This window comes from Humulus lupulus, chromosome 4 (assembly GCF_963169125.1).
Source record: "Humulus lupulus chromosome 4, drHumLupu1.1, whole genome shotgun sequence".
In the NCBI taxonomy this organism is placed as follows: Eukaryota; Viridiplantae; Streptophyta; class Magnoliopsida; order Rosales; family Cannabaceae; genus Humulus; species Humulus lupulus.
Genome location: NC_084796.1, coordinates 10,414,746 through 10,434,938, shown reverse-complemented (window position 1 = coordinate 10,434,938; position 20,193 = coordinate 10,414,746). Strand labels below are relative to the sequence as shown.

The window sequence follows — 20,193 nt, the reverse complement described above, 5'->3', positions numbered from 1 at the left end:
CTGATATGCTGAAATAAAAACAACAATTAAACAACATCAAAAAGTAAAAAATTAGTAAACAACACAAAGGTAATCTGCATAATAACAACATTAAGATAACTAAAAAACAATACACGAGAGTAAGAGCTTTATTTGCAAATGGAAAAGTAGAACTAGAGTTTGTCTCAATAGTAACTATTACGAAGAATATGAAATCAAAAAATTATATTGATTTCTAAAAAAAGAGGGAAAATGAAGAAGATGAACAGAAACTTAAATGGGTATGACGTATTGGGCAACATGCAATAAAAGAAAAGGAAAAAAATGTTGAAAATGTGTAGGAAGAAGTAGGTAGGTTGTTTTTTGTCAATTGGTGAAAGCTGTTTTTTTTTTTTAATATCACATTATTTTATTAAATTGCATTCACATAATAATAATAATAATAATAATAACCAATAAAGGGAAGTTTGAGAATAAGAATAGTCAACAACAAGAGATAAATAAGTGTGTCGAAGCAGTAGATTATAGGTGACATGATAAAATAATAGAGTAATAAGTGAAAAGAGTGTAAACAATAAAAAAAATGTGAAATAAACATTGATATTTGTGAGTGAGAATAGATAATTGTGTATATTGAAGAGAGTGTAAGAAAAAATGATGTATACACGAAAAATGTGTGGGTTAGTAAACAAATAATATTTTTGTAAATTTAAAATTATAAAAATTGTACAAAAGATAAAACAAACACAGTAAAAAAAGTAATAAATTTCTCTTTAAATTTTAGCATTGTTGAAATAAATGTTAAAAGAAAAAAAATTAGTACATCTAAATTAGTTTAACATTATGGTAGTTTTCTAACATAGTGGGCTTGGTTGGGCTTAAAATCATTCAATTTGGGCTTTAGCCCAACTAACCTCAACCTTTGCTTCTCTCTTCATCACGTTCGTGTTCCATCGTCTGACTCTGATCTGGTTTGGTCTCTCTCTCGCGCACTCTGTCTCAGTTTCACCCTCTCAGACGCTCACCTCACCGGTTCTCACTCACTCTTCAGCCAATACTCAGAACCAATTGGCAAAATTTTTGAACGAGCGTAGATATCCATTTAAGTGGGCAAAGGTTGGTTTTCTTCGTGTCGATTTCCACTTTCTTATTTTATTTAACTTTGAGAAAAAGTTTTGATCTTTAATATTTAATTGATTTAGGTTTCTTATGAATTTGTATTTGAAAGAATTGTTTTCGATAGTATATATATAAATATATATATATATATATATATGCGAGTATAAGCTTCACTGTTGCTAAACCTGATATCCCAGTTAATTTGGAACATGAGCTTTTAGTTTCTGTGTTGATGGTTGTAGTTTTATAGTGAATGCTAGATTCTTGTTTGGGCACCACAAACATTTCATTGATTTCAGCTATTGAAGCATGGAAAGTAGTTCCAAATTCTAGAAATTAAATCCCAGAATTTTGTTTCTGAAAATCTGAGTTGCTATAATATATTTCGCAAAAGTTATTTGCTTCATTCTAGAAATTAGGCTTTATACCAAAATATGTAGTCTTTTGATAATATAGAGAAGTTATTTCTTCCTATGAAGAGAATTTAATGGGTTTGTAGCTTCGTTTTTCATTGTATTACATTAACAGTGCCGAAGATAGATGTCAGGGTATTTTTTTATTTTCTAGTATAGTCTTGGTCTTGATTTGTCTATTAGTTCTTAAAAGGTTCAATATCTTTATCTAGCTCTAGAATATAGAATAAAACGAATGAAATGCGCTTCTTCTCTGAGTTTGTCACTACTCTGTGTTAAGCTCTTGAATATTCCATTACTTGATTTCTGCATAATTTCACAGAACCACTGTACAAGTTTAATTGGTGATTTATAACTCAAGAAATGCACGGACGCCCTCGCAAAGCCCTAAAACCAGAAGATGAAGTTGCTTCTGCTGCCAAAGCCCAAAAACTTCAAGCTCTCCAGTCTCTCTTCCTATCCAATCACCATAGCCGCAAGTAAGTTTCTTCTTTATTTCTTCCGATCTGATTTCTTCCTTTATTACTCTGATTATATGTAAATATATATATTTATATAGTTATACACATATCTATGTATATGTTTTGTCTTTTGGTTTATTCATTGGAAAGAAACTGTTTCAGTTATTGTAAGGAAGCTCTAGATGTGAATGCGAAGCTTCTTGAGATTAATCCTGAGTCCTATACGGCTTGGAATTACAGAAAGCTCGCAGTCCAGCACAAACTCACTCAGTCCGACTTAGATCCTGACTCGGTCAAATCTGTTCTCGACGAAGAACTCAGAGTGGTACTCTCTTATATTATTTGCACTCTTTTTTTTTTCGGTATTGGGTGGGCGTGGGGGTGGGGTGTTGGTTGCTGAGAAACTGTTGGCACAATTAGTTTTCTGAGTAACCAATGCTGAGAATCAATTTTTAATGTTTTGAGTTGGTTTTGTTTAGGTAGAGAGTGCATTGAGGCAGAATTTCAAGTCTTATGGTGCTTGGCATCATAGAAAATGGGTGCTTAGCAAGGGCCACTCTTCAATCGATTATGAATTACGACTTTTGGACCGATTCCAGAAAGCAGATGCCAGGAATTTCCATGCCTGGAATTACAGGAGGTGAGGTTCTAGGGATCTCCAATTTAGACCTACTGCAATTGTTAAATTCTTAATGTGCATGTATGTGTGTATTGATTACACATTTTCGTAGATTTGTGGCAGCATTGATGAAGAGATCAGAGGAGGATGAATTGAATTATACAACTGATATGATAGACAACAATTTTAGTAATTATTCAGCATGGCATAATCGCAGGTATGTACATTGAGCTCACAATTTTATGTTTATTTTTTTAAAAATTTAGTTGACAAGATTGATGTATACCCATTATCTTGTTTGATTGGGCAAGCTGAGATCGTGCTAGTCTTTGTCTGGCATCCTTCTAGTTAAATACTGGCATTGGTTTTTGTTGTTCAAGATGTATGTTTCAAGCACCATCTTAGGTTACATTTTAAAATATTTCGAAATGATAAGCAAATATATTTAATGTGTGTGTTTTTCGTTTTGTTTTTCTATGTCATGCACAAAAATTATGCACCTCATAGTTTTTTGTGAGAAAATGGAAACATAACTGTTTTGAATTAATTGAAAAATGCAGTTTACTTCTTTCTTCTTTGCTGGAAAAGAAGGTTCAAGGGTTCTCTTCAAAAGAGAATGCTTTGAGTGACGAAATTGAGCTTGTACATCAAGCTATTTTTACTGATCCAGATGATCAGAGTGCATGGTTTTATTATCTCTGGCTTCTTGATCAAACGATGAAAATTGAATCTCCTTTACTTATTTCTTCTTGGCCCACTCATGGTTCTGAAGTCACTCTATTAAGAGAGAGATGCCGTGCTAACTTTTCCCTGTCTTCTTTTCACAATCTTCATTCAGATTCAGGAATATTTCTGCTTATTCTTTATTTTAGTGAAGTAGTTGAAGGTGTTAGCTCAACTACAGTAACTGTTGAATCTTCATTTTTCACAAATGAAGTCCTTATCTGGAAACCGCTTTCCACAAATAATTCTAATGCTTCCAAAGTTTGGATTGCACATGTGAATTTTCCCAACAAAGAACTCCAGCATTCAGAAACTTATTCCATGGAGATTAGCCTTGGACATTCTCAAGGCATTACGTCTTCAAGTGGCTATAGCTATAGCCATCATACAAAGATAGCTTTTAAAGTCTGTGTACAGTCTCTTGGCAAGGAAAAGAATGAAGAGCAGGATGAAGAGTTGATTTCATGGAAAGATGAAAATTTTCATAATTTTGAAACACAATCTCCGGAGCCCAGTCCATTTGTTTATTTCGGTAAACTTAATATCAACGAGGACCACGAGCCTACAGCTTCTGAGTGGCGTGCAGAGACTATAACTAATGAAATAGCCCTCTTTAGGGAATTATTGTCAGAGATAACCTGGTAAGCTTGTCTTATTCGTTGAATGGGTAAACTTCCTTAAGCAATTTTTTACCTTAATAACAGTGCTGTTTTCTTTTCTCTGGGGATAGTAAAATTGGAAAGCTTACACTAGCAAGGCTGATGAAGGCTCATGATGCTCTTTTGTCTCAATCTGCTAACAAGACGGTCCATTCCGAAGAATCTCTTGCACTTTATACTGATTTGATCGAGTTAGATCCATTCCACTCATTGTATTACAGGGATGCATATAGCCTAGTGCTTCTAGAGCAGGTGATTCTTTCTTTATACTTTCACTTCTGCGTTTAATGATACTGCTGGGTGTGTATTATTCTGTGTTTCTACTAAAATGTTATTTCTGTGGCTACAATTAGGAATCTTATTCACAGATTTATATTAATTTTTAGTTTATACTTTATTCACTGAACACAATGCTTAATTAAGTCTAATTTCTGGGGTTGCTAATTGGTATTGTTTTTTGCTCACTGTTACATCTAATCAATTTTTCTTATGCCTTATTCTGTGTATGGAAGTTGCTATTATGGTTAGGGGCCTCTCAATTCTTGTTGGTGATTCCTAAATATGTATCATCTGTCATGCTTTGTCGAATTATGTAATTTCTTAATTGCAGAAGTACACGTGTCTTAGATACGATGCATTCTTAGTAGAGTGAGCTGCCATTTGCTTGAATTCTCAAAGGCTCATGTATTCTGTATTTTCGATTATTTTCAGGTAACTTCCAGTTGGGAGTCTTTGCTGAGATATAGTTATCACTATAAAAGAGACTTGACTTTGTCACCTCTTGGTAACTCTGTTTGTTTACGTTTAAATAACTTATCCTTATCGAGGATTGGCGCTATTGATAAATTATTGTGGGTCCAAGTGCTAGATCTCAGTCACAACCAACTTCAATCAATTGAAGGTACACACTATTATTTCTCCCCTATAAAGTGCATTATTACTCTAGATTTTTGTGGTAGAAGTTTGTTCATATCATCTACCACTTATTTGGAAAACCAACTTTGGGTTCTTTTCTCTAGGATTGGAGGCCATGCAGCTTCTCTCTTGCTTAAATCTGAGTTACAACAACCTTCGTAGTTTTACCGCGCTGGCGCCTTTAAGACCAATAAGGTCATTAAAAGTGTTGGATGTTTCGTATAACGAGATAGGTTCTCACTCGATCGATACAACAAGGTATCTATGTCCTTCTCCATTATCTCATACAGAAGAAAATAGTTGGAACTCTCAGGAGGTTGTTACTGGGGCTGACAATGTAACGAAATATTGGGATGCTGTTCTGATACTTAAAGGATTAAACCTGAAACAATTAGATATCAAGGGTAATGCAATTGCTGATGAACAGTTTAAGTCAATTTTAGGAAATTCTCTTCCAGCTCTTAAGTGGCTGGATGGTGAAGTACTGCATTGATCTTAAATTCTTTGTTGAACATTTAATTCTTACTGCTTTTGTTTTATTTACAATTTGTTGGAAAATATACATTGTTTAGCGAATTAGTCTTCTGTAATTGATGAGATGAGAAGATTAGGAAGCTGTTCCGTTCTGTAAGTCCAAGGATAAAGGCCGCAATTTACTAAACGGAAGATGATATGATTATTGAAACCACATTAATTAGTTATTTTTTAGTAGATACTTGAGAATATATGTATATTTAAATAATATATTAATGTAAAATGTTTCAATTTGAAAGTAGTGTTGCCCTAAAATAATTGAAGATAATGTATAATAAAATATCTAGAGTAAAAACTGAGTGAAGGAAAGTAGAAAAGAAAGAAAAAAAGAAGAAGGAAAAAATGGCTAAAATAAGTGAAACAATACGGATTAGATTGAATAAAAATGTTGATGTTTGGAAAAATGCAAACCACTTCATTAAATTCTTAAGAATTGAGAATTATCAGTTCCAAGAATAATTAATCAAAATTAGTCACTAAATATATTTAGTTTGATTTAAGATGAATACATTGGTATTTTTACAAGAGTTTATATTTTTTTGGATCCTGTGTTTTGTCCCATTACCTGTTTGGACTTTGTGTTTTGACAAATTACTTTTTGGATCCTATGTTTTGTAAAATTGTTAAAATAGAACCCTAAACTCAATTTTGATGAAGAAAAAATTGAATATAACAACACAGTTTTTAAGCAGAATGATTTTATTTTTGTTCTGAATTGTTAGTTTGGTAAATTATTTGTGATTTTAGTTGAGAAAACATTGACCAAAATCGGATTTAGGGTTCTATTTTAACAATTTTACAAAATATTTAGTCCAAAAAGTAATTTATCAATTTTACAATCCAATAACTAACTTTTTTTAAGTAATTAATATTTAACTTAAAATTAAATAAATTAAAAAAAATATGCAGAAAAAGATAACATGCTATACATACAATACAGTTATTATTTATAAAAATCGAGAGATCCCACCTACTATAGACAAGTGTCTCAACTCAACGAGTAATCAATAAACAATAAAACAAAAGAAAATTCAACATCAATATTTATTCACAGCTGTTAAATTCATATTATTGTTGAGATATAATTATCATAGAATTATGTGTAACAATCTTAAAATTGACACATGAAATCTTGAGAGAGAGAGAGAGATACATACATAACAAAGTAATAATAAATTTCAGTTACAATAATTTGTTACCAAAGTTTTTCCAAATAGTTAGAACCTGAAACTGTGGCTTGGATTTTTTTTTAATATGGTGTACTTTTTATTCACAGAAACAAATTATAGAGAATATGCACAGTTAATAAGAATTTAATCAATGGTGAATTCAAACCTAGATCGATAAGCATTTTTAATAATGGGTAGTAGTTGATAGTTCTTAGGTTCTTAATCTAATCACACAAACTATATCTGGTCAAATCAATATGAAGATTAGATGAACCAAAAATAAAAATTCAATTGAGAACCATCATTGGTAAAATCAAGATAAGGATCAGATGAACTAAAGAAAGTCAAAATAAAAATCTCTTTCTTTCTGGAAAGCTTACTAAAAAACCTATAAATATCAAACTACTATTCATTCTCTCTTGAATTTATAGTTTACATTTATAACACTTGGTCATGAAGTTTTGTAGATTTGTAAAAAGTCATCAAAATACAATTATAAATCTAAAAGTATCCCATCTACTCGATCACAAGCAAATAAATATACCAAAAAAAAAAAAAAATCCCATAAGAAAATAAATACAAGACAAATACAATCTCCAAAGTACTATTAAATTGTAGACATAAGCAAATAAGAAAACAAATAGAAGAGAATCATCTCTACTGATCATAATCACTCTTTTCTTTAACAAGTTGAAAAGTATTAAAAACATGTCCCTTTGGCTATGGATAATGTCTTTAGAGAAGGAGAAATCCACTGCAGAGATTCCCTCAAATCTGATTCCCTCTCTGGTTTACATGTAGTAAGAACTCTAAGATGCTCCCAATTAACTAAAGGAGAACGACATATTCTCTTCAAATCTTCCGGCAAGATGAGAGCCTTTCATGCATAAAATTAAGAGAAAATGTATGAAATAACAACACAAAATCAAATATATTAAGACGTGAAAAAAGAGAGAGTAAGAAGCATACATTTTCTGAGTTAACTTGCAGGCTTATCACACTCCAGGAGCAATTGAGATTCAAAAGAAAATTTATCATCTTGATGAACCAAATCTCGTCGTAGTTAACAAGCCAGTTAAAAATCTTGAATGTTCCATTCAACAAATTGGATGATGAGTCCATTGATATAGCAAAATTGATATCACCTCTATAGTAAAATGATTCTAATTTTGGAGCCGATTCAATTATAACGCTCACTTTATCGTTAAAAATACAGTTATTCAACTTGAAGCTTTTCAAGTGTTGACTCGATATTTTAATGCGCTTCAAACTCAACCCATATTCGTTGGTCAGAGTCAAATCCTCAAGGAGAGGAAGGCTCGAAATGAGATATTCTAATGGTGGTGACTCTTCCATACCCCAATCACAAGCTAATGAGAGACTTTTAATTGCCTTGCATTCGGAGATATCTATTTTGTCAAAGGGAACCCCACAAAGCTCAAATGATTCAAGATTTATGGCTCCAATTCGCTTCACTATATAAGTAGATTCCGTGAGTGTAATTTCCAAGAACTTGAGGCTAGAACTGTGTAATTGGAGCTGATAATCACTACTTAAATAACAATAAACTAACCTCAATCTCTCAAGGCAAGGGGAACCCAACAATAGCTTATCAATCACATCATCACCTTCAATCCGAACAAGGGACAATGACAATGATTTCAACGATGGGAAACTAAACGAGCAACCAGAATCCAACTGCACTGTATTCAGCTTCAAAATAGTCAAACATCTTGCATTGACTGCTAATGTTTTAGGTAAGCTGTAGCGGTGAATGTCACCACGCTCATCTCTCTCTTTGCCCACCCGAAGATTAATTTCCTTTACTTTATGCTTAACTGCGAAAGCTACCCATTTATCTATGCGGCTAGCCTGGCTTCTTTCGTAGGAGTTCATCCAAATCTTAAAACTAGTTATGGCTGAATCATAGACGATGAAATACATACCTCTCTTGCGATGTTCCAAACAATGATCGACGTAGTTACAGAACTTTTGTAGTCCCTCCGGCAATCTAAATCGAGTAGTTTTGTTGGAGAAAGAGAGTGTGGGGACTGAATACCACATGAGCTTCCAACGCTTCGAAAGGAGGCAAGTCTGAACGACATCCTCGGTGGAAAGAAACGACAAGATGTGTTGGATGATTGCATTGGGTAGTTTCGAAATTCTATCAACCTCGTCACCCATATCATCAATATATATAAGTAAACTGTATCTGAAAAAAAGAAGAAGAAGAAGAGAGAAGTCATTTATATATATGATGATACAAGATTTTAAAGGTGTAAAAAAAAAAAAAAAACAGAATCGTTTATATCCTTACTTGTGTTGTGTGCAGATATTTTTATCTTTGTTCAACAAGAGAAGATTAGGATTAGAGATGGGTTGATGATGAAGAAGAAGAATACTTGGGCTGTTCGGTTCAGTTCCGTACGTCCCAAGAAAAAGGCCGAAATTTACTATAGGGAAAATATCACAATATATATATATATGGAATTACACCACATTAATTAATTTACTTTTTTTGTTTTAGGTCAGAATTAAGTAATTTAATTTCAATTGATAGTTAAGAAAACGTATTAAAAAATTATTTTTATATATATATGAAAGAATATATTAAACTTAACGGAAATTTTTGGTTTTAGAGATTTTTTTTTTTTTTAATGTTAATTTTAACGAAATATTTTTATATTTAACCGAATATTTTTATATTTAACGGTAGTTTACAAACATGACTTAAATTTAAATAAAATAAAATAAAATAAAATAAATAATTAAAAAATTAAAATACGATATTTTTGAGATATTTTATAATGAAAATTATTTAAAAATAATAAACAATTAAACAAATTAAAATATAATATTTTTGAGATATTTTACAATGATAATTATTTAAAAATAATAAATAATTAAATAAATTAAAATGTGATATTTTTTAGATATTTTACAATGATAATTATTTAAAAATAATAAAATCATATATTTTATAACTTAAATAAAATTTAATTAAACTTAAACTCACTTATTAGAATAATATCATATTAAACATATAATATAATCTACTGTCAATTAGCAACAAATTATTATTTTTTAAAATAAATTTAAAATACACGTATAATATTTAATATTACATTACACCTATAATATATAATATCTTGTTGTCAGTTCTAAATTAAAAAACTAGAACAAACATAAACTTAAACAAAAATAAATAAATTATTTAATTAAAATAGGATATTTATTTAAAATTTATATGATATTAATATAAATTTAATAAAAACAATTAATAAATTTTATAAATAAAACTAAGCAAACGTGCATCACCTTGGTTGGTTGTATCTAGCATTAAACATATACATGTATATATTTTGTGATAAAGTAATATATTAATGTAAAAAGTTTAAATTTGAAAATAGTATTTTCCCTAAAAGAGTTGGAAATAGTTTATAATAAAATATAGTGTAAACATTGTTTGAATAAAAAAAAAAAAGATGGAAAAAACAGCTAAAGTAAGTGAGATAATACAAATTAGTTTGAATCATTGTTAAATCAATAACTAACTTTTTCAACAAAAAATTAATTAAATTAAAACTACATAAATTAAAAAATAGTTTATACCTTTTTGGACCTGTGTTTTGACAAATTACTTTTTGGATATGTTTTGTAAAATTATTAAAATAGAACCCTAAACTCAATTTTGATAAAGAAAAAATTGAATATAACAACACAGTTTTTAAGCAGAATAATTGTATTTTTGTTCTAAATTGTTAGTTTGGTAAATTATTTGTGATTTTAGTTGAGAAAACATTAACCAAAATCGGGTTTAGGGTTCTATTTTAACTATTTTACAAAACATAGGGTCCAAAAAGTAATTTGTCAAAACACAGGGTCCAAACAAGTAATGGAAAAAAACACAGTGTCCAAACAAATAATGGGAAAAAACACAGGGTCCAAAAAAATATAAACCCATTAAAAAATCACCTAATAATTGAAAGACATACTTCTGTTGGGCTAAAAATATTTGGCCAAAATGTTTTGGTAAAGTGAAACGAAGCATTTTAGTCTAGGCAGATCTCATTTGGAGAAAAGATATTTTCTAATATTTTCTAATATTAGAAAATATCTTTCTTGCAGGTATTCTCAGACGGTTCGACGATTACTGGACCTATCCTCATTGTCGGAAAGAGATCGGAGAACTAAAATTTAACAACATATGGTGCCATATGTGGAATTTTATATTAAAATCAAACATCTAATACTAACTAAAAAATAATTTTTTTTATGGGTATACAACATTACTAACTAAGTAATTTTTTTTGTATGGGTATACAACATTATAGCCAGGCAAAAAAACCGATATGATAACTATCTTCATTTGAAATTATAACTTTTAATAACATATTAAGATAAATAAAATTTTATATAATTGACAATGAATTAACTCGTACGCTATATTCTTATAAATGTGTTAGTACTTATAATGCACATATATTCTTTTTAAAATTGTGGCCTTTAAATTTCATCAAAAATTTAAAAGGACCATGTACGAGAGAGAAATATTAATTTGATACAATATGCTTATTTCAATTTATATATTTCTTTATAAAAAATTATAATTGGATTTGTTTGATGTATCCAATTATAATTTTAGAGAGTGTTTTAATTGGATAAATTTTTTAAAGCATTTTTTGTGTTTGAAAATTCTTTCAAAAGTAAAGTACATATATAATCTTTTAATTTTAACAAAGGTCAGGATGTGTAGGATGATTGAATAAGTTAATTTCGAAATTCTGTACTTCTTCTCAGCGAATCTCATTTACGAACATCTCCAACCTATACCTTCAAACTACATTTCCTATATTTTAAAGACAACATGAAAATTCCCATTTCAAATGAGATAAAACTTTATCTTTATTATGAAGATATACACTGTGCACTTTCAACATTGAAGGCAACACTATTTCTTTAAAGGCAAAAAAAACCATACTGAAAATACAGTTAATAATTCTTTTTAATTACATTTATATTCTTTTATATATATTATATGTTTTGGATATTTATTTTATAATTATATTTATGTTTTATATTTTATTTTAAAATTTATATTATTCTAGTAAAATAAATAAATAATATATATAACATGAATAAATAACAAAATTTAAAAACCAATAACTTATCAAATATAAAATTACAAAATTTAAAATATGAAATGAAATTAAACAACAACAACAACAAATTTTTTTTTTTATAAGAACAACAATAACAACAAAATAGTTCTACTACCAACATAAACTAGGATCTTCACTCAATAATGTGGAAGATCATTATTAGATCCTCCAATATTATTATAATAATGATTCATACTATTTAAAGTATGCTGAGATGCTTGACCTTGTTGAGATCTTCTATGCAAAATCTTGATCTTTTTATTTTTAAAATGCTCACGTAAGATCGGATCGCTAACCAAATTTAAATATTTTCTCATTTTGGGCTTGTAGCATTTGAATTTGAAATTATGATGTAATTGATAGTTAGATTGTGTATCTCTATTAGTTTATAGAATGACGTACAATCCTATCCATCCACAAATCTAGATGGATAGGCAAGATTGAGATACTTAATAATATATGATTAACTGTGTGTTTGATAGTTCTTGAGGCCTTAATATAATCACACAAACAGGTTAATAACTTGTTTTGGTATTCCTTATGTTGGGGTTGATTAGGACCTGCACAACACAGCCAATACAGTGCACAAAGAATAGCAACAAAGAAGAACAAGTAATAGACAATTAAACAAACCCAAAAGTAATCAAAAGTAAAACACAAAAGAAAGAACACCAAGAATACTTGGTTCAGATACAACCAGTTTGGTTGATCCTACATCCAAGGCTAGGCAGCAATGCCTAAGTCAAATCCACTATATCTGAAACTAGATTACACCCTCCAAGCTCTCAAGATTACAACAACACTCATCCAACTTCTCTTGAAACACTCTCTCACTAGAGTATTACAACACAGTTCTTGCTCTCAGCCAAAACTCTCAGAAATTGAATACACTTGGGTTGATCAGCCCTAAAACTATATATAGGGTCGAGATACAAGAGCTAAAGAGACAAACAGAAACTAACTGTAACTAACAACAATTAGTTAGTCTGTTACAACTTACTGGTGTCCATGCAGATGCAACTAGAGAAAACGTAGATGCAACTGAAAACAGCAGATTACTGTGAGCTGTCATTTTGCTAATCTTTTGATTAGTTGAGGAAAGAAGTCACAATTTTCACAATTCTCCACCTTGACTTCTTATTCCGAAACATGGTTCAGTGGATTAGACAATGCTGCCTTAGCTTTAGCTCTAAGGGATTCCCATCTTGATGCCAAGCAAGTTCAAGGCTGAAGTGAACTTGCTCACAGGTATGACCTTAGTCATCATATCAGCTGGGTTGATCTCAGTGGATATCTTCACAATCTTGACAAGTTGTTTTGAGACAATATCCCTGAGAAAATGGAGTTTAACATCTATGTGTTTCGTTCTTTCATGAAACACAGTATTCTTAGACAAATGTATTGCACTTTGTGAATCACAATGTACAATCACATGATCTTGTCTAAATCTCAGCTCACTCATCATCCCTTTTAACCAAAGAGCTTCTTTTACTGCTTCTGTGAGAGCTATGTATTCTGCTTCAGTCGAGGAGAGAGCCATAACATGTTGTAGATTAGACTTCCAGCTTACAACATTCCCTCCAACAGTGAAAACATACCCAAATAAAGATCTTCTTTTATCATAATCTCCAGCAAAATCTGAGTCACAATACCCCATGACTTCACATTGTTTCTGGTCTGACTTTGTGTACAAAATCTGTAGGTTTGCAGTGCCCTTCATGTACCTTAGTAACCATTTCACAGCTTGCCAATATTCCAAGTTTGGTTTGCTCATAAACCTACTAACCAAACCAATTCCATATGCTAAATCAGGTCTTGTTGATACCATAGCATACATAATGCTACCAACAGCATTAGCATAAGGAACTTCCTTCATCTTTTCTTCTTCAAAAGACGCTTCTTCTTCTGTAAGAGACTTTAGCTTGAAGTGGGCTCCAATGGCAGTGTTGACAGATCTGGCTTCCTTTTGATCAAACATTCCCATTACCTTCTTGACATATCCTTCTTGAGACAATCTCAACATGCCCTTATTTTTGTCTCTAGATATCTCTATTCCCAAAATCTTGACAGCTGCCCCCAATTGCTTCATATCAAATTCTTGACTTAGCATCTCCTTGAGCCTTTCCATTTCAGATCTGTGTTTACATGCTATAAGCATGTCATCCACATAGATTAACAAGTAGATGTAGCTTCCATCTTCAAGAACTTTGAAGTAAACACAACTATCAAACTTTGATCTTTGAAACTTCTGTCTCAGCATAAAATCATCAAATCTGAAGTACCATTGTCTTGGTGACTGTTTCAAACCATATAGAGATTTCTTCAGCAAGCACACCTTCTCTTCCATCCCTGGCTGTATGAATCCTTCAGGTTGTTGCATGTGTATTTCTTCATTAAGATTACCATGAAGAAATGCTGTCTTCACATCAAGTTGATCCAATTCTAAGTTCTGAATTGCAGTGATAGCCAATATAATTCTTATAGAAGTGTGTTTGACAACAGGAGAAAATACTTCATGATAGTCTATCCCTTCAACTTGAGAAAAGCCTTTTGCCACCAACCTTGCCTTGAATCGAGGTAGCTTAACTCCTTCAATCCCTGGTTTTCTCTTGTAAACCCATTTGCACCCTATTACTCTTTTGTTCTTAGGTTTATCCACTAGAATCCATGTCTCATTCTTGGATAAAGACTCCATCTCTTCTTTCATAGCCTTATTCCATTTACTCCATTCAGCATTATTCTTGGCTTCCTTGTAGCAAATAGGCTCATGTAGCTCTAGTAAATCAGCTACACTAAGGGCAAAAGCAGTAATATCAGCATGTGCAAATCTCTCAGGAGGTCTGATCTGTCTCCTTGCTCTATCTCTAGCCAAGAGATAATCTGAAGCTTGAGTATCTCTGCCATCAGCTTCAGTGCCATCTGCATCACTTCCAGATGCATCTCGAAGTTCACTCTCCTGAACTCGACCTTGATTCTCATTCTGTGATGTTTCTCTCAATTCAATCTGCATAGTATCTTTCTGCTCAGCTTGTTTAGAGCTGGCTTGATCACTAAATTTCATGTTAGTTTTATAAAAGCAGTGCTCATTGAATATAACATCACGACTGATAATGCATTTTTTCTCATCTATTAACCAAAGTTTATAACCCTTGACACCACTTGGATAACCAAGAAACACACCCTTCATAGACCTAGGATTTAACTTCCCCTGACTAATATGAACATAACCTATACAACCAAAAGGTTTCAGGTGACTGTAACTTGGTTTATGACCGGACCAAACATGTTCAGGAACCTTACAATCTAATGCAGATGAAGGTGACCTATTAATGAGGTAGCAAGCAGTAGCAGCTGCCTCTGCCCAAAATGTTTTTGGCAAACCTGAATCAGCTAGCATGCATCTAACCTTATTCATGATTGTTCTGTTCATTCTCTCAGCAATACCATTTTGCTGAGGGGTGTTCCTAACCGTATGGTGCCTAACAATTCCATTTTCAGTGCAATAAGAATCAAACTCAGCATTACAGAATTCCAAACCATTGTCAGTTATAAGTTTCTTAACTTTCTTCATGGTTTGATTTTCTACCATAATTTTCCATTCTCTAAACCTTCCAAAAGCCTCATCCTTAGTTCTAAGAAAATAGATCCACACTTTCCTAGAATAGTCATCAATAATAGAAAGGAAATATTGAGCTTTACCGAGAGATAATGGAACTTGGGATGAACCCCATAAGTCAGAATGAATGTATTCCAATATTCCTTTGGTTTTATGAGTTGAACTTGCAAATTTCAACCTGTGAGCTTTTCCTACAACACAAGTTTCACAAAACTGTAAGTCTGAAATATATTTAGAGTTCAAGAAACCTTGCTTACCAAGTTTTACCATTCCCTTGTGACTCATGTGCCCAAGTCGTTTGTGCCATAATTCTGTGGTATTAGGTTCTGTAGTTGAATCTCCAGCAGACTCAGTTGAAACTCCGGCAGACCCAGTTATGGTCTCTCCTTGTAGTATGTAAAGTCCTTGTCTTAGCTCACCTCTCATAAACACCATTGTACCTTTGGATACTCTCAAGATTCCACCTTCAGCTTTGTAGCTATATCCTTTGGAATCTAAAACACCAAGAGACAACAAATTTCTTTTTAGTTCAGGTATAAATCTAACAGTAGAAAGTACCTTTATGGTGCCATCTCTCAATTTGATCTTGATAGAACCAATTCCTTGAATTCTGCATGTGCTATTATTTCCCATCAACACTTGCCCTGTACTTTCTTCTTTTAGATCAAAGAACCAATCTTTTCTTGGTGACATGTGAAATGTACACCCAGAATCCATAACCCATTCATCTTTAGGATCACTGGTTGATACAGTCAGAACATTAGCTTCCATAGATCCATCTGTGACATGAGCTTCATCTTTGTTGTCTTGCTTTTGTCCTTCATTTCTTCTCTGTGGGCAGTTTCGTCTGAAGTGACCTTCTTGGTTACAAATCCAGCAAGTTTTCCTTGGTTTTGACCTGGATCTTGATCTCCCTCTGCCTTTTCCATTTCCATGGTTGTTGCCATCTTTTCTTTCAGATCTTCTTCTCACATTTAGACCTTCGGCTTGAGATCTTAACACCTTAACATTAGCTTTCAGATCTAATTCCTTTGAGTATGCAGCACCAATCACTTCTTGCAGTTAGAATGTATCTTTGCCATACTTCAAAGTGTCCTTCATATTATCATAGGCCTTCGGGAGTGAGTTCAATAGACTGAAAGCTATAGCTTGATCCTCTTCTTCAATCTTTACTTCAATTGACTCCAAATCTGAAACTAGCTTGGTGAAGTCGTCTATATTATCATCAATAGACTTGGATTCCTCCATCTTGAATCCATAGAATCTTTGTTTGAGATAGATTTGATTTGGTAATGCCTTGGTCATGTACAACTGTTCTAACTTCTTCCACATATCATGAGCTGTTTCTTCTTTGATTACTTTCCTCAAAACTTGATCATTCAAACTCAGAATGATTGTGTTCTTTGCCTTTTTCAGCACCTCTGCTTTGTTTTCCAACTTAGCCATCTTACTTTCTTCTTTTAGGGCTTCTTCACATCCAAGATTACCCATATGAGCCATCATCTTTGCACGCCATAGACTGAAATCATTCTTGCCATCAAATTTCTCCACCTCAAACTTGGAAGTCGACATATTGAAGAGAATTGCTCTTGGCCAGCGAACAAGTTCTCAATTGCGGAAGTACTTCGAAGTTCTTGATCTTTCTTGGAGAAAATCATAGTAGAAGATGGTGAAGAATGCAGCCACTCTAAACCTGGCTCTGATACCAGTTGTTGGGGTTGATTAGGACCTGCACAACACAGCCAATACAGTGCACAAAGAATAGCAACAAAGAAGAACAAGTAATAGACAATTAAACAAACCCAAAAGTAATCAAAAGTAAAACACAAAAGAAAGAACACCAAGAATACTTGGTTCAGATACAACCAGTTTGGTTGATCCTACATCCAAGGCTAGGCAGCAATGCCTAATTCAAATACACTATATCTGAAACTAGATTACACTCTTTAAGCTCTCAAGATTACAACAACACTCATCCAACTTCTCTTGAAACACTCTCTCACTAGAGTATTACAACACAGTTCTTGCTCTCAGCCAAAACTCTCAGAAATTGAATACACTTAGGTTGATCAGGCCTAAAAATATATATAGGGTCGAGATACAAGAGCTAAAGAGACAAACAGAAACTAACTGTAACTAACAACAATTATTTAGTCTGTTACAACTTACTGGTGTCCACGCAGATGCAACTAGAGAAAACGTAGATGAAACTGAAAACAGAAGATTACTGTGAGCTGTCATTTTGCTAATCTTTTGATTGGTTGAGGAAAGAAGTCACAATCTTCACACCTTATCTGAGCAGATATTCAGCCAAAGTTAGAACATTCCAAGAGCAATTCTTAGAAGTTAATTCTCATGAAGTTTGAAGTTCCCATTCAGCACACTTCATCAGATTAGGTTACTCCATTACATGGTAAAAGTAATCAGCATACATTCTTGGCAGTAATAATAGTGTGAGAGATCAAGTTTTGTAGATTTGTAAAATAATTTGCATCTAAACAAAAAATAAATCTACAGTATTAAATTACCCTGTCTGACATTCACAAACAAAATTATAAAAAAAATATATTGTTTTCTGGTGAGATTTCTAATTGCCTTGCATGCAGAGAAATTTATTTTGTTGAAGGAAACACACTTTAGCATCAAAGATTCAAGATTTATGACTTCAATTTTCTCTAATGTAACCTTATCTTCTTCAATTTCCAAGTGCTTAAGACTTGAACTGTGTATGTGGATGTGGAGCTCATGACCAGTAATTAAACAACAACTATTTAACCCTAATTTTCTCAAGGGAAGGGGAACCCAACACCAGATTATCTACCACAATTTTTGAATCAATCAAATCACACAGCACAAATTTTCAGCAGGAAAAATACAAAATTAGTTTTTTTTTAAAGAAAAAGATAGCCCATTTAATCACTATAATGTTATTATGTTATTTGACTTTTATGCCATTTGATAATTTGATATTGGTTTTTACTTTCTCTCGGTCTATCCTTTCAGCTAATGAGTTTTCTCTTTCCTGGAGCAATTGAGGAATTTGCAAACGGTAGTGATGCACACGGGGCGAAAAATTAGCACAGAGTGCTCCCTCCGTTCTCGTCCCCATTTATATTTCTAATCCCCGTCCTTGTCCCCGTCCCATCCCCGCTTGTTCCCTGTCGAGGATGGGGCGGGGAATTCCCTATTGGGGCGGGAAATCCCCATGGGAAACCCATTTATTTAAAAAATAAATTTTAAAATAAAAATCGTAAATTATATGTAAATTAAAATATTGCACAATATTAATTATTTAAAATATTAAACACTATCCTAAATAAAATTTTAAATTTTTAAAAAGTTACTATTATGTTACAAAAACACATAAAGAAAGATATAAAATACATATAAAATGTTATAAAAATATATAAAAATTTAAACGGTGCCCCGTCGAGGCGGTGAATGCTATTCTCGTTCCCGCCCCATTTAACATTCGGGGGTTGAAAGTTATCTCCGTCCCCGCTCCGTTCCCCATTTAGATGGGGATTCCCGCCCCATTAGGGGTGGGTCCTCGGGGTCCGTCACCATGAGGAAAATGTGCATCCCTCGCAAACAGACATTTTATTTTTATTTTTTATACATTTAGATTTAAAAGATAGCTCATGTCATGTGCCATTCACTTCTTTCATTAGTCACAATTTAAGCAACTAATAATACATACATATTATCCTTGTTTACTGTTCTTTTTATAGATTTATTTCATCAAAAAAAGAAAACCCAGTTTCAATCATCAATACTTGACATGCCATTAAATTCTAGAATTCCAATCTTAAATGAACTCTCATATTGCCAGAGCAGCTGTTGGATTCCATCTTTGTAAACAGAGTGTTAAAATATCAAGTCCTCACATTAAGTCTCAACTCACTCAAACAGAATCAACATAATGACAGTTACAACAACTTTTCAGTTACAACAAATCAGCTCAGCCCATCAAGATTTCATTCCCTACTTCTATCCAATATATATATATACAAAGCTTATTCCCAAAATTAGAACATATACGAAAAATCAAGGAAAAGCAGAGAGAAAATTACAGAGAGCAAAGTTTTTCCCTTTTGAGTGCAGAGAGTGAAAAAGGCCTGTAAAACAGAAAGAAAGAGAGGAGAGTTGTAAGGAAAAAGAGAGAATATCTGTGTATTGAGTGCTAGGGTTGAAGAAACAAAATAAAGGAAGGAGATTACCTTTGCCGAGTCACTGTGGCTGGAATCTCAGAAGACCTTGTAACTGGTTCATCATTTTAATGCAGATTCGAGCTCAATCACCTCTAAGGCGAGCTCAAGAGGACGTAGCCCCAATATTTTTGGTGGTGAACCTCTATAAATCGTTGTTTGTCCTTCTTCTCTATTTTTCTCTCATCTTCTTTGATTGTTTTTGGTTTCTGGTTTGCATCTGTGCCATAGCCTCCATTTTTCTCAGGTTGTGCGTGAAATATGAAAGAGTAGATTTGAAAAGAATAGGAAAGTGTTTAGGGTTAGATATTTAGATAAAGTAATAAACAACAAATATAATAGTCTCAATTTTAGCCGTGGCTTTGTGTTGAGTGAAAGGTCAAGATTGACCTTGTAGTGTCTAATATACTTACTGAGTTGGTGTAGGGACAGAAAAGGAAAGAAAAAACCTACACAGAGGAATACATACGAGTTAATAGGGTAGCTCCTGTACCAATATGGACGCCATTGACGACGACCTCTTTCAGTTTTAGTTTGGCTCAGAAGTGCCCATGAAGTGAGCTGGTCAGCCTGTTCTGTTGAGGTTGCACACTCGTATGTGTTTGTAGTGCTCCAA

At 32.6% G+C, this 20,193-nt stretch overlaps 2 protein-coding genes across 2 annotated transcripts; one reads left to right on the top strand and one right to left on the bottom strand.

Annotated features, from left to right (window-relative positions):
- Window positions 1-927: 927 nt before the first annotated feature.
- LOC133829935 (geranylgeranyl transferase type-2 subunit alpha 1) lies at window positions 928-5,576 on the top strand. The gene is made up of 9 exons (XM_062259777.1): window positions 928-1,095; window positions 1,834-1,990; window positions 2,135-2,297; window positions 2,452-2,612; window positions 2,704-2,808; window positions 3,152-3,955; window positions 4,045-4,225; window positions 4,685-4,874; window positions 4,993-5,576. Exons 2-9 carry the CDS (start codon window positions 1,875-1,877, stop codon window positions 5,379-5,381), a joined length of 2,109 nt encoding a protein of 702 aa, XP_062115761.1. The 5' UTR covers window positions 928-1,095; window positions 1,834-1,874; the 3' UTR covers window positions 5,382-5,576.
- A 1,715-nt stretch (window positions 5,577-7,291) lies between these two features.
- Window positions 7,292-8,775, bottom strand: LOC133831885 (F-box/FBD/LRR-repeat protein At1g16930-like). The gene is made up of 2 exons (XM_062262291.1): window positions 7,561-8,775; window positions 7,292-7,468 (listed from the first exon to the last, which is right to left on the bottom strand). Exons 1-2 carry the CDS (start codon window positions 8,773-8,775, stop codon window positions 7,292-7,294), a joined length of 1,392 nt encoding a protein of 463 aa, XP_062118275.1.
- Between the last annotated feature and the right edge of the window lie 11,418 nt (window positions 8,776-20,193).